The sequence below is a fragment of the Phyllostomus discolor genome, chromosome 4 (genome assembly GCF_004126475.2).
Source record: "Phyllostomus discolor isolate MPI-MPIP mPhyDis1 chromosome 4, mPhyDis1.pri.v3, whole genome shotgun sequence".
Classification (NCBI taxonomy): Eukaryota; Metazoa; Chordata; class Mammalia; order Chiroptera; family Phyllostomidae; genus Phyllostomus; species Phyllostomus discolor.
The window spans coordinates 60137035-60152968 of NC_040906.2; the positions used below are offsets into that span (position 1 = coordinate 60137035).

The following is a 15934-nucleotide window of genomic DNA, read 5'->3' on the forward strand; positions in this document are numbered from 1 at the left end:
CTTAAGTGAATGAAGCCAGGTACAAAACACTGCCTACTGTATAATTTCATTTACATGAAATGTTCAGAAAAGGCAAATTTATAGAGACAAAAAGCACATCAGTAGAAAGTAGATCAATCATTGCTTAGGGCTGGAGTTAAGTGTTAACTGGGCCAGAGAAAACTTTTGAGGAACAATGGACTGTTCTAAAACGGATTGTAGTGATGGTCACACAGCTCTGTAAATTTACTGAAAATCATTGAATTGTACACTTACAATGGGATAATTTTATGATATATAAGTCATTTATGTATATATGTATATATATTATGACATATAAAAAATCTTAAGCATCATAAGATCTTGTCAGAAACATACTATAAAATCAGTATAAAAGTTCTTTGGAGTTTGACTTACCATAGAGTAACATAACATTTTGTGAGGCTAGACCAACAACAACCTTAAGACAATGTTGGTAACACAAAGTGAGGGGGGTTTTTTCTTAGAAGTTTTGTTGTTCTGATGTTCCTTATGTTCAAGTTTAAAGTGTATCAAGAGAAAATTCAGAAAAATGATTTGAGAGAAGAAATACAATTGACCCAAGTTAAACAGTTCTCTTCCTTTTCTGTACATATTATATTCTATATACTCTCTTATGCAGCTTTGAAGATATATTCCAAAAGACCTCTAGGTCTGCAAACGGTTTTGCTAAAACCTGACCAACCCTCAACATTATCTTCTCAAAGAAAATACATTTTGGAACTGGAGAGCATTATGCTAAGTGAAATAAGCTAGGTGGTGAAGCATACCATATGATCTCACCCTTTAAGTGGAACCTAATCAACAAAACAATAAGCAAGCCAAAATAGAACCAGAGACATTGAAATTAGAACAATCTGACAGTAATCAGAGGAGAGGGAGGAGGGGATAATGTGGGGAAGTGGGGGAGGGTTTCAGGAACAACTATAAAGGATGTATGGACACACTAAGGGGGGCATGGAAGCAGGGAAGAGAGGTGGGGGATGATGTGGTTGGGGGGGAGTGTTGGGGGGTAAATACAGACAATTGTACTTGAACAACAATAAAATAATTTTTTAAAAAAAAGAAAATACATTTAGTGGTAGAGACTATCTGGGAGAGAGGGAAGGAGGAAGGGAGGGGGAGAAAGATTTTTATTCTCATGATTTATTTTCTTTCCCTTTATTTATATAAATATAACTGATATAAAGACTGTTTTTAGATCTTCAACTTCTCCCTGTTAATGATAATGGATAAACAATAACTTACTTTTTTGCATTTTAGATTAAATTCATCATTTTGCAGTGTATAATAATTCAGTGGTTTTTAGTATATTCACAATGTTGTACAACCATCACTACTTTCTAATTCCAGAATATTTTCATCACACCAAGAAGGAACCCCATAGCTATTAGCAGTCTTCCTATGACTCAGGCCCTGACAACCATTAATCTACTCTAGTCTCTAAGGATTTGCCTATTCTGGATGTTTCATATAAATGGAATTATACAATATGTAGCCGGCAGTGCTTCATATTTTATAGTACCTTATCATAGTACTTTGACTTTTGAAGAGGTAGAAGTGAAAGCCCATTTAATAATAAGATTGCCTTTTTTATTTTGTAGTTGCCTACAATATTTTCAAACCTTGGCTCAGTACTTATTAGCTATATGAACCTGAACCACTTATCCAAACCACCCCCTCCCCAGTCTACATTTTTATCTGTAAGACTGCATAACATTGGCAAGCTTTCAGGATCATCATGAAGACTATAGATATTTGTGTTTAGTGTGAACCTGAGACAATATCCACTATTAATGCACAAAGATTATCTAATTACCATCATCATTTTAATTTGGCACTCAGCTGTTCATGCTAGAATAGGAATTATACAATAGTAGAAAGAATGATGAACTAGGTATCAAAAGATTTGGGCTCTATTCTAAGCTCTGCCATTAACTAGTGGCATGCCATTAAATACATGTCCTTATCTTTTTGGTATTCAGTTTCATCACTTGTAAATTAAGGAGTTAGTCTAAAATCTAGTCTCCAGCTGACCTCTACAGTTCTTCTCCGACCAAAGCACACACGATTCCACAAAATAGGTGCATTGTATACTAATTACTCCCTCTTTCTAAATAAGAGAAACATACTCCAAGAAGTATCTGAAATAAAGCTTTTAAGTGGGAGTATATAATAGAACTTAAATTTATAGTTATTTTACCTAAAAGTAAATATCACTTAATATTTACTGTATACATTGAAAGTGTATCCCCACAAAAAGCCAAATAACCAAGCTTCATATATCCTATGTGGCAAGAGAAGGGAAGAGTGAAAAATTTCCACACACAAGGGTTGAGAGTGGTGCCCGCATTTCTTTATTCACCTGAAACATCACACAATGCTCTGTAGTCTATTGTGCCAGTTTTACTTCTGAAGTAACTGTCATTTCAAGGCTCAAAAGAAATGATGCACTGGAAGTATGATTAATTTTCTGCCCATGCTCTCTGACACTATTTGAGTTCCAGACCTTGGCCCAGATATTTTCTAACCGTCTCTCATAAAACTATCCCACTTCCTTATCTCACCTCAATATTTTTATCTTAAACTTAACATTGAAGGCTTTAGGTGCAATCACTCATTACCAACCTTAGCATCGTATGTGCATCTTCCATTTTTACAGTCCCTCACCACTGCAGAGTAACAATTCAAGTCATACAAGTGGAAATGAGAATTGATTTCTTACAATGCTTTTTGCTTCCTATGTATTACCATGTGTAGTGAGTGTTTTCTTTAAATTCATAGTATATCTAAATTTACTTCAAGTAAAATAGAAATATCAATACTTAGCCAACCTATGTGCTCTTTTTTTACTTTGTCCTTTTAGTCCCAGTCTCCTCTCCCTGATTTACAAACATAGAAGATTTTTCACAACTGTTTTTCACAAATAAAATGATTCAATAAATTGGGTCATTTAAAAACCTGTAATTCGCATTTAAAAAGTGCTAAATTCCACCATCTACCCTATACTATCAAATTACCTTTTAAAGGTTATCTTTACTTTAGTTCCATACCTCAAAGCAGTTTTATGAGTAAGTTCAATTGAAAGCAAGTTAAAAAATATAAGTTCCCTTTAGAACATCAGAAGTTTAGAAGGGACCCAACATGGACCAACTACATATCACCTTAGATTAAATGGCAGAAGATAGAAATATTTGTTATAAAAACACTTTCCTAGAAGCTTCTTCCATGGCCTGGTAATTCAAAGATTCCAGGTTACTCTTAGAAGCAGATTCAATGCTGAATGTCAACAGAAAATTTGAAGTATGTGCAATATTCTAAATTCCTGGCTTCACACTTTTAATGATTAAAATCATTATTACTAAAGTGATATCACCATCATGATTGCTACATATATATACTCTCCATATATGCCCATCTCAAAGAGCTTATAACAGTGATTAAATATTTGAGGAGAAAACAGCAGTGTCTCAAAAAGTTCAATTGAACCCAATCTCTAGATGAGCTAGATTGTGAGATACACAAGGACAGGGTTTCGTCCATCCTGTTCTTTGCTGCATCCCCAGCACCAAGAACATGTTTGATCAATAGTAAGCATTTAATAAGTGAATAATTCTTCTGAACATGGCTTGTAATAGCTTCAAACGTAACATTCAGGTGCTATCAAACAAAGCCAGGCTGTACTCTGGGCCTACATGAGTTGAATTTCCTAACCCTTAGGCAGACTAAAGTGCAGCAATGCCTTGTCCAACGAAAGAAAATTATCAGGCCTAAGAACTGAGAGAAAAAGGAAACACATCAGGGCCTCCTCCACACACACCCTTAAGATGCACTTTATATACTAAATGAAGGTAAACCTTGGAGGCTTAAAAAGAATCTTTTCCTCCCTTTCACTTGAACGAAAAAGTTAATATATTCACTCATTTGGCATGTTCGTCTATTCTTGTGATTTTTCTTCTCTCTGACTTCATCTACCTATATCTGACTGCTTCTGTCCATATCTAATCCTGGTTTTTAATGCCTTTCTGATTAGTTTTCCAACTATACTGCAAAGATTCCATAGCTATAACTAAAAATTCCACCTTCCACCTTCACTGCACAGCGTTTTTCAGTTCTGCGTTGCCCCACTTTTCTTTCCTAGTAGGTCGTACTGACAAGCACCCTTCATAAGACCTGAAGTGTCGAATTCATCTCAGTGTCTACATTTCCAGGGGCTAAGGGGCTATTACTGAGCCCTTACAAGTAAATGTCAGGTATTTGACGTAAGTTATTTCATTTACTCATCACAAAACCCAAGAGATGCACATTAGTCTCTTTCTGTTTCTCAGTTAAAGAAACTAAGGCTTACCACTCTCCCACATCACACAGCACGTGCACAGCAGCGCTGGGGCCTATAGGCTGTGTTTCTAAATGCTCTGCCATATTGCCTCTCTCATAACTATTTGCAAAGTCATCTAATTTTCTAAAACAAAACCCAAAACTATTTTTCTTTCTCTTCCAAAAATAAAACTCCAATCCAAAATCTGATTATAATAAGCCTGGTTAATAATTTAATATAAAAATAAATGCCTTTTTTCCTGAACTAGGTTTAAAAGAACTATATTCTAGTCCTAGCTGCCTTACTATGTGATCTTAGACATGATATTCAAACTCTCCGTGTCTTAATTTCTCATCTTTAAAATTAAGATAGTAAAATCCACTTTAACATGATGGATTTCAGAACTAAAAAAAAAAAAAAGCCACAAAAGCATTCAGAGAAGTTGAAAATGCTATATAAATATAAAAGTAGGCCAATAATTCAGCTTCCTTTCTACCCTTTCTGGCTTATTTTTCTTGCAATGAACTGCTAACATGATCCTCTCTTGCCATGAAACTATGTAACTATTCTGTACTGGCCATCATCCACATAAAATGCAAACTTTTCACTCTTCAAAAATTTCCATCTACTTGTTGACCTTCTTTCCTAGACAAACTTGTATTTTCTCAGCTCTTTTAAGCCACAAACTGATTGACCACCCAGCCCACAATATCAATCTCTTCTAAATTCCTCCAGTTAATCCTCACTTGCTCCCAAACCCTTCAATTGTTCCCCAAAAGTGATAGCTCATATGCCACATCAAAGTGACTTCAAACTGCTTTTTCTAGGACAACTTCCAACCCCCTAGCCCCAAAACAGGTTTTTTTCCCCTACGTTTTAATCTTCCATAAATCTGCATCCTCAAATTCCTGTGTATAGCTCCTCTCAATCATCCAGGGAACAATAGTTCCCTGACATTCTTGACAAGCTTTATTCTCAGTATCCACAGAATCCTAATTTATGTAGCTATTCAAGACTGGGAAGACCTTTTACTCTCATTTTGTAAAATAACTCCACTCTGATCTGCAAAAAAACATCTCCACTTTTAAGCAGGCAGGCTAATTGGCATGCTTTCCTTCCACCTCCCCCCTTCTCTGACACTGCCCCTACCCCTTATTTAGGCTCCAATCTCAGCAGTGATTCTTGCATTCTTCCCTCTCCCTGCTCCCTCCCTGCCCTAATCTGGTGTCCTGAAGAGAACTGAGCATGCACAGTGGCCAAAGCCAATTCCAGGATGCAAACTGAAATCTTTTGCAGATTTTGAGCCTGCAGACAAGATAAGGCCCTAAAAATACAGTGGCCCAGTATTTGCCCCCTGCCCATGAGGTATTATTTGATTTAAAGGTGTGCTTAAAACCTAGGAATAGACTCAGAAAAAATGGACAGCTTGCTGCCAGTCCCTCATCTGCTAGGTGGGTCACCCACCTGAGTAGCAGAAAGCTGAGAACAGTCCCTCCACCTGGCTTGGTGCAGGGAGATTTCTGAGCTGTGAGCACTGATAGATGGCTGGAAGCTTTCATTTGGCATCTCTGGTGCATTGAGAAAATGTTGTTGGGTTTTTTTCTTTTTCTTTTTCCTTGAACACAATAACATCAGGTGCTTCAGGGTGAGAAAGAAGATGTTGCCTCAGGATCTACAAAGTCTGTGGGGCAGCCAGAAAGCTTTGTGGAGAGGATAGAAAAATCAACTACTTATCCCAGAATTAGGTCTAGGGATCCAGGAGGCTTAAAGACCCAAAGATAAACAGGTTTATTCCAAATGACAATTCAGGAACCTTTGAGATATTCAAATATGAATCATGTGCCTATTTCCCCAAAATGCATATCTTCTTTGTATGTGAACCATGACACATTTCCCTTTGAGAAAGACTGACAGAATACACAAACACACAAAACACAATCCTTCTGGTCTCCTTTTCCCTGGTTTCTGCAGAGACTAAATCTCTGGAGCTGCAACAGCAGCAGATTCCTTTACCTCACTGTCAGGGGGATGAGGCATGAGAAGGAAATTTATCACGAATAAATATGATACAAAAGGGGCTTCTTTAAAGGGGCTTAAAACACCACTGCACAGCCTGAGAAACAGAGATAGGCTGTAACAGGCAGGGGAAGACACACAGCTGCCCCTGCTGCTAAAACCTAGCCATCTCTTCAAACAGCAGCAAACATGAGACATTTCATCACCACAGTGCATCCATATTGAGGGGGGGTGGAAACCGTGTGCTTTGCGTTATGCATTTCAGTCACCCGAGATGGGAGGAGACCCCTGACCATATGCCGTGGGAGCTATCCACCACCCCAAAAGTACACTGCTGCACCTAGCTGACAGATCGCTTGCCTGACAGCTTTTGCAGCAAACACGGTTAAATCTACATGACAGCAGGTTGTCTCTTACCGTAGGCAGCAGCGGCTCCATTTGGGCCCCCTGGTCTTTAATCTCCATGTTTTGCAACGCCTCTGGAATAAGCACCTTTCTCTGCAGTGTCTTCAGTGTCTTACACTCAGCCCGGCACTCGCTCTGCTTAGTATTCGGATCAGGTAGCTCTGAAGCAGGAGGCAATTGCACACTCCAACTCACCAGAGTCACATGGCTCCTACTCACTTGGGCTGCTAGCCAGGTTTTGCACCGAATGCCTTGAATCCCTGGGCCAGTGAGAGAGATCTCCCAACCCCAGTATCACTGCCCACACCTGGCTACTGGTATAACATACAGCCTGCAGTGCTGCAAGTCTAATGAATCTCACCTAAGATGCTGAGTTCTTATATAGACTAGTCCAAGGTCGATTCCAGCCAGCTCAGACAGATTTTTATACTTTGAGACAATTCACTTCATTCCTGTAAACAAGATAAGTTAATAAGGTTTACTAGTTGTCCCACTCTGAATACCTGAGGTCTTTAAAAACAAATAAGATGACAACAAAATTGGTATGTTTTAGTAAGCTTGAACTATGCACTAACAAAGAAATCAGACATTTAAATCACTTTTGTCTCAATAAGAACTGGGCAGACAGATACTTTCAATATTTTAATTGAGAAACTTAAGTAAGTTACACACTATTACAAATGTAACATGTTTTTCTGTAATTTCCAACAAAAAAACAACAAGGAAAGGAAGTATTTTGATAGTAGCAATGATTAAAATAATAAAGCATTGTGAAAAGATCATGAATCTGACAAAAGTAACCCAAGTATATACCCCTTTTTGCCTTAAAACTCTCAGCCATAGAGGGGTAGGAGATTCCCTAATCCATGGAAGAAAAGGAGTCAGGGCACCTCTTTCATACAGAAAAGTATGTGACAATTGTGGCTGAATGACTACATATATTTCCTAAATTGATTATGGATCTAGAATATTATAAGTAATGAAGTCCACATATTACTGGACCCTGGACTATTACCAATGATAAGGGGTTGAAAGATGATGCCTAAAAATTATTAAGATAGTTTACCTTAAATATGAAAATTTTCACCAGATTTTAAAAACCTTTTATCAACATAGATGAATATTAAATTATTTCAAGCAACACACCAAAATTTTCCACAATGCTCACCACAGATAGAATTATAGGTAACTTTTATCTGTTTTCCTTCTTGATAGAATTCATTTTCTTTTTTAAGTGAATTTATTGGGGTGATCTTGGTTAATAAATTCACATAAGTTTCAGGTACACAGTGCTATAGTACATCGTATGTACATTGTATTGTGTGTTTACCACCCCAAGTTAAGTCTCCTTCTATCACCATTTATTCCCCCCATTACCTTCTTCTATCTTCCCCCAGCCTTCTTTCCCTTTGTAATCACCAGACCGTTATTTATTTCTATGAGTTTCTTTTTTTTCCTTGATTAATCCCGTCACCTTTTTCACCAGCCACCAATTCCCTTCCCCTCTGACAGCTGTCAGTCTGTTCTGTGTATCTATGAGTCTATTTCTCTTTTGTTTGTTAATTTATTTTGTTCATTAGGTTCCACATATAAGTAAAATCATATGCATTTGTCTTTCTCTGGCTTATTTCATTTAGCAATTCTTTATAATAAACTTCAATTGTTTTTATAAGAAAACATCTTGTTTTTTAACCATAATAATTAATATACTTGTGGTAATTTAGTGGTAATATAGTGGTAATTTTGTGCACAACATATTGAGATGATTCCAAGGACTTAAATAGAAAGATGTCTGATAAGTAATTTACTAAATTGGGGCTCAACTTGACATTCTACCATGGACTGATGAATAAACGTTCCCTTCCCACTCAAATGACTATCAACAGATAAGCATAAACAACTTATTAGAAAAAAATAACTTTTTGAAAAGATTATACTTACCTTTTAAGAAGCCATAGGTCAGCCAGTTTATATTTGTTCCAAAAACATTTAAATGCAACTAGGAAAAAGTCTGAATCTTTATTCTAAGAGTCAAAATAAAAAAATGAGGTGATACATTAAATTACTTTTAATCAATATTTTCCTACAATGTGTATTATTAAACCATGTAGGTACTTTGCTGGAACAATAATTTCTTGAGCGCTTACTATGTGCTAGAGCTACTATTTCTACCAGTGTAATAGAACTGAGTCAGAGTTTCAGCAGCAGATGTGCAACCTCTGAAGATATCTCCTCTCTCATCCAAGATGTTGAATGCTAGCCTAGCAACGACAAACAAAAAAAGTGAAAAAAGAGAAAGTGATCCTCACTTAATTCACTACCTCTATCTTATAGCTCTAAAAACTTTGGAATTAAGGCCCATACCTCAGAGAATATGACCACACAATAAACAAGTCCCATAAAGAAGGTAAGTATAGAACTGATAACTTCTGAGAACAAAAGCATTACCAGGTAGTAGAATTTTTAATAATAAAATCATAGAGTTTCATAGACAGACCCTTGGAGATCAACTTCTCCACTGATTTCCAGACTCCAGAGGTGAAGGGTACAGAAGCTAAGGAAGAGGGAATCCAAACGGAATGAACAGCTTTTTCAGCTATACATGTCTGTCTTGGAGGTTCTGGTGGATTCTTGTTGGAGGAGGCTAGAAAAGGTAGTAGCTAAGATATACTTTTTGAAAAATGTTTCCAGGTAACTTTTCCATTCCTCCAAGTCCAAACCTCTTTCCACTACAGTCAAGTTTCCTTGGATCTCAGATGATTAAAAATGGGTTTCTGTTTAGCCTGAGATTTCATTAGTACAATTTGATAGCCATAATTTCAAATATAGCATTAAATACTGTAAGACTGAATCTGTCCAAGTAGCTGAATGTTCCAGACACCCCACTGGAATGAGTCAATAATCTGATTTCATTAAGACAGTCCTACTATGTGAAAGGGACACTGTGCTACTGAGGCTACTTTCTGTGGTACCCAGCAAAATCAAAGTGGAATTTTCCTCTCTGAAGAATGAATAAAAGTAGCGATCGGCCAGAAGCCAACCATACAAACAGGGGAATTACAGAAAGCACTAAACAGAAGAGCCACCTTCCTCTCCAGCTGCCCATGTGGTAGCCAGTTGGAAAGGAACACAGCTACCATGGTGTGCTTTCTTCCTTGATTTGTCCTGCATCCTGGGACTCTTGCTGACCTTGATTTTTACTAATCCCCCAAGGATGCAAGTTAGCATGGATCCAATGTCCCCATGGTTCCTACCTCCTTTTGCTATCTTAAGTCCCGTGGGTTAAGATATGCACATTAACATAATGTTTTTCTTAGAGAAGAGGCCATCTAATATTAATTGTATTTGAAGAAGACATTGGATTCAAAAAGTGATTGTCAACACGTTTTTCAAAAAAACACTTTTCAGTCCTGGTAGTATTGGGTTTCTGGCTTAGATGTGAAAGTCCTTTGTTTTGACCCTTTTTAGTATAAAAGTACTGAACTTTAGATAAGCAATAAGATCAGAAACATATTATATTATGTTGATGATAATATACTAGATCAAGATTAATAGTTCAAAAAATGACATATGTGAATGTATCATAGCACTATTTATATTACTTACTTATCTGTCATCCTCTTGTATTTCTGTCCTCTGGGATTGGTACAAATGTTCTGAACAAATTATAGCATATAACAATATTAGATTTGGCAGACTTATCATTCCCAAAGTGTTTAAGAGAATTTGGCAAACTAAAGAAATAACAAAAATGATCTTTCCTGACAGCTGCAAAAATGATGATATTTGCCCTGGCCAGGTGGTTCAACTGGTTGGAGTGTCATCCCATGGACCAAAAGGTTGTGGGTTCGATTCCTGGTCATGGTGTATACCTAAGTTACAGGTTTGATCCCTGGTTGGGGCATGATCAGTAGTTCTCACTCACATTGATCTTTCCATTTCTCTCTACCCCTTTCTCTCTCTCTCTCAAATCAATAAACATATCTTTGGGTGAAGATTAATTTAAAAAATGGCATTTGACCACTAAGAAAAGAGGCAAGAATGCCCATTCCCAAATCTAGCATATAATAAGGAACCTCATGGTATAATACTAGAATTTAAAGGTGGCAGATCATACTCCTTTTACAGATGTACTTGGCCACCAACCTGATAAACATGATTCTAGCCATCAACTATCATTAAAGGAAATACATGAAATAAGTAATTAGGAAGCCCACTCCAATGTTAGGTGAATGTTCATATTTAAATGAGGATTAATTTCCACTTCTCTTAGTTCATGACTGGTTTTCCCAATCCTGAAGCTTAGGAAAAAGACTTCATTTTCTCTCTTTGCCCAAATTTACCCCTACAGAGGAACCCATGTAAGGCCACACACTAGATTGAATACTAGAGAATAGCATCTTAACCCTATTTAACTCAATTTAATAAACATTTGAGTACCTACCACGTGCCAGCAACAAGAACAAATAAGACACGAACCCTGCACTCAAGTAGGTCATAGTTTAGAAGAGAAGGAACATAATATTATTTGACAAGTGCTTAAGTATAAATATGTGCAAAAAACAGATGTAGACCAAAAGATAAAATGATTAACTTTTAATAGCATTTTTCTCACCCTTACGTACAGATTTAAAATCCATAGACTATTTGTTTCATTAAAAAATCTAATTTTCCAGCCCTGGCTGGTGTAGCTCAGTGGATTGAACGTGGGCTGCAAACCAAAGTGTTGCAGGTTCGATTCCCAGGGTACATGCCTGGGTTGCAGGCCATTACCCCCAGCAACTGCACATTGGTTTCTCTCTCTCTCTCTATCTCCCTCCCTTCCCTCTCTAAAAATAAATAAATAAAATCTTTAAAAAATCTAATTTTCCTTTACTTGTATGCATGCCTCAATTTATTACTTCTCCAATTATCGGCCTTTATGTCTAATTATCACTGTCTTAGTTAAATAGTCCTGCATGTATCATTTGTATTCCTAACTTGAAAATAATCAATATCACACTTATTACAGACCTAATCTTGTAGCTAAATAATCCTTAACTTGTCCTTTTTTATACCAGTTTATGAAGAAATACACTAAAATAATCATTATTCAGTGTTAACGTGTGAATTTTACTATACATTGCCAAATGATGACAAACCAGAAAAATCTCTCAGTTTTTGTTATTGAGTTTACACTGTCAAAGAAAGATGACAAATGTCACATAGAAAAAAAAGAGAAGAAAAAATCAAAACTCTTTCTTTTAGGAATATTTTAGCTTCATCACAAGCAACCCAACTATTAGTGAACTGAGTGTTCAGATATGTGTAATACATGTTGTTCAGATACATTTTATATATGGGCTTACATAACCTAGGAATTTGAACTTGTGTTCCAAATTTACTAAAATTTTCAGAGTTCCATAATTCACATCTTTCCATATTACTTAAAAAACAGGTTCTTTTTTTCTAATGGTGACAACTTTTCTGAAACTGTGTGGCAAACCATAAAATAACTTTTGCTGAATTTCTTATTAGTTAATTCAACAAAAAGATTTATTAATTTTTGTGCTGGTGTGTTGGTATAAAAACAAGATATGATATCTTCTGGTCCATAAAAGGAAACAGATGATTATCTCATGAACTGTGGCGATAAGAAAAAGCGATGCCCAGAATGTGAAAGGGATGTGAAGTGGGAACACAGTGCACAGCCAGCAGTGTGGGGAGATGAGGCCTGAGCTAAAGCATGAGCGATGCTTAGCCAGGCCTCAACCAAGGTGAAAAAGCTATGCCATTCTGGAAATATTTCAAAATTCAGAGCAGCATAAAGATAAAAATGACAGTCATTCATAATCCCACCGCCCAGAGATAATCACTGTTAACATTTCAGCATGTTTTATGTACAAACTTTTGAAAATTGGGGGCATGGGATGGCAATTTCTATTTCTTATTTCCATCATATCTAAAGCACTAGAATTATATTATAAATAAGAATTGGAAGACCTGAGCTCCTATGCTGCATCAGGAATGAGGGAAACTTACAAAGCCTCTAGTAAGGAATGGCACACAATTTCTCTCTGCTTTCAAATTTTACAAACCTATTTGAATTATGTCAGTTTCTCTCCCCACCTGCTCACACCAGGGCTCAACTAATGGAGAAAGAACACAAGGCTTTTTCTCAAGGGTGCACACTGGCAACTCAAGCCCTTGCACCTTTTCTGTTCTTCCCTCCTCCATTCCAGAGAAACTTTTGCTATGAACAGCCTACCTCTTCATCGTTTCATACAGTGCTGTTATTTGGAAACTGTGTTACCTGGGTTTAGGCTTCTGAAACTTAAAGCAGACTTTTCTACTGTATCATCCATTAAGTGCCAATGACTAAATGAGGAAATGCTAGACAGCTAAGTAAATGTAGAAGGCAAAACTTGACTAAGCTAAAAAAGATTATTTTACTTTGATAGTCATAAAGTAGGGCAAAACTGAACAACTGAAAATTGCTTTTATTTCTAGTAAGAAAGTTAATTTTGATATAGGTGTTTGAATTTAGTGCCACTTTTCAAGAATATAATCATCTCATAAATCAAGAGAGATACATAAAATTGATTTTTTCTTTTAACAGGCATTTACTAAATGCCTCCAAACTGACTCAAAATTGTGTTAGATGCTGGAAATCCAAAATTGCTGCCCCATGGAGCTCAGTTTAGAAGGGAGACAAACAGTTAGACCTTTCTAAGGACAGTATGACAGTACACAGAAGAAACAGAAGGGCACCCTATCCACATGGGTGGAAGTTGGGGACATCAGAGGAGACTTCCCAAAGGAGATGATATCTGAGAGGAACTCGGAAGCATATGGAAGGGTTTGCCATATTAAAAAACAAAGGTAGGAGAACATTACTACTAGACAAATAACACATGCAAAAGCATAAACAGCATTACTATGTTCACATTGCATACAGTTAAATACCAACTGTCTCTCAATATAGGATTGAAGAGCAAGAATTAGTTGAATTTATTTCTAGGTTTCTGTTTGTTTTGTTTTTGTCTCTGTTTGTTTGCTTTTGCTTTTGCTTTTGTTTCAGTGTTCAAAGTTGATAGTCTCTAAACCAAGATTCAATAATTAACACAAAGAAACTAAATGCTTGACTTGAATTTGTTGCAAATGGTATTTTAATTGGACATTAAACTATAACCATAAAGATGTTGTTAATAGCATTAAAAATAGTTAACAGAAATATTAACGCAATTCATATGAAATCCCACCTAGAAAATGCAGACGCTATAACTTCAAATACTCAAATTGAGAAGTTTTCCACTTACTACAACATCAATGTTAGAAGCTAAGTAAATTCAATAGAAATAAGTTAATGTGAGTATAACACATCTAAATCAGTTAACTATGCTCAAGAAAACACATATCTTGTAGATAAGTATTTCCTAAGGTTTATCAATGAACAATTTACACCACAATAACCTTGCATGCTTCTGAAAATATTTGATTCCTACATATCATCTCCAGAGATGCTAATCCAATAAATTGAGTTGAGGACAAGGACCCTGTATTTTTAACAGGAGATTCTGATACAGGTGGTCTATGCATCACCTATTTCAAGTTTGGTTTCCATACTTTATATTATGGCCCTTATCTTTCTTATAAGAAAAATGATTGGCTCGAGCATCTGTATTATTTTGGCAGACAATACATAGCATTATATTAGGATATATCTTTTTTCATTACTTTATTGTTGTTCAGTTACAGTTGTCTAAATTTTCTCCTCACCACTCCCCCACAACCCCAGCCAAGCCCATCTCCCTCCCTTGCTTCCACCCTCCCCCTTGGTTTTGTCCATGTGTCCTTTATAGTAGTTCCTGAAAACCCTTCCCCTCATTATCCCCTCCCACCTCCCTTCTGGTTACTGTCAGATTGTTCTTAATTTCGATGACTCTGGTTATATTTTGTTTGCTCTTTTCTTTTGTTGATTAAGTTCCAGTTAAAGGTGAGATCATATGGTATTTGTCCCTCTTATTTCACTTAGCATAATGCTCACCAGTTCCATTATTAGGATATATCTTAAATGACTTAGCATGATATCCACTGTTTAAAAATAAAAACCTACTATATATTTACTGTTTACTACATGTCAGGTATTGTGCCAAGTATTTTATATAATTAGTTCATGTTCTCCTCATATCAGCCTGACATGTATGCTGGAGCTCAGTGAAGTTAAACCACTTGCTGCAATCACACAGCAACTAAGCAGCAGAGTCAGAACTCCAGCCCAGGCTGCTTCCAAAGCACTTACTTTTTGCATCATACTATAACTGATCCATAATTTGTACAGGTTACCAGATCAGATGTTTGCCCCCATTCTAATTTTCACAAAGAAGAATAAGAGCACCAGATCCAAACTCAAAGTTGGTACTATGGTCAGAAATGCTTAAAACAATGAACCTGGTCAAGCCAAACATAAGGTATTGTTATCACCATCGATGCACAGAAATTCTGTTTCGTGTTTAGGCTTCTGTGTTGCAAATGTTAAAGGCCATGCAGATTCACATAGGATTCAGGCAGATGGACAAAAATTTGCAGAGCTGTTGGGATGTCTGACATGGCTTTATTCTGAGATGGGGTGATCCACTCACACTACAAGCCACATGTTGCACCCCATGTCTCACCCCATGTTGTGCCACAGAAGTCCCAACTCCCTTATATACTAAATGCACACAAAGCCAGCAGGCTGCCAAGATATTATATAAATAACAAAGTGTGATTCTGCACATGTCGGCCCATTCCCAAGGTTATGAGAATACTGCTTATCACTTGGTGAGGGAGCCTGACTGACTCTATTTACCCTACAATCCACACCTTCAGGGCTCCTCATCATATAACCTACACAAGGGTGTCTTCCACAAGGGTCCCTTGGCAAGGGGGGCAAAGCCCTACACCCATCTGCTGCTGCAGTGGTACAAGTTGCGGCAGTAAGCAACAAATAAGGCCACACCTAGGTACAGCAGCCGGTCCGATTCCCAAGCAACCAAGGTCACCCATGTGAGCCACAAACCCAGAGGGCCCCTGTGGGAACCACAGCCCACGCAACATTCCACACCTCCCAGCAATGCTTAAGAGTATGCTTCTGACACAGACCTATTGGGGTCCAGCCCACCTGGGCTTGTCCTTTAGAGTTCTCAGTACAAAGAG

General features: G+C 37.1%; 1 protein-coding gene across 6 annotated transcripts in view; it reads right to left on the reverse strand.

Annotated features, from left to right (window-relative positions):
* The window catches only part of SLC4A10 (solute carrier family 4 member 10), a 277108-nt gene extending 269995 nt beyond the window's left edge, over positions 1-7113 (reverse strand). Inside the window, exon 1 of one of the 6 annotated variants that reach the window (XR_003684369.2) lies at positions 6770-7038. Coding sequence is in view for 4 of the 6 variants with exons in the window: in XM_028508732.2 (XP_028364533.1) it covers positions 6770-6817 (48 nt within the window). In the remaining 2 variants the exon portion in view is untranslated. Of the gene's footprint in view, positions 1-6769 lie in introns of all 6 variants that reach the window. The other 5 variants (XR_003684370.2, XM_028508732.2, XM_028508727.2 and 2 more) reach the window with 5 other exon arrangements.
* Between the last annotated feature and the right edge of the window lie 8821 nt (positions 7114-15934).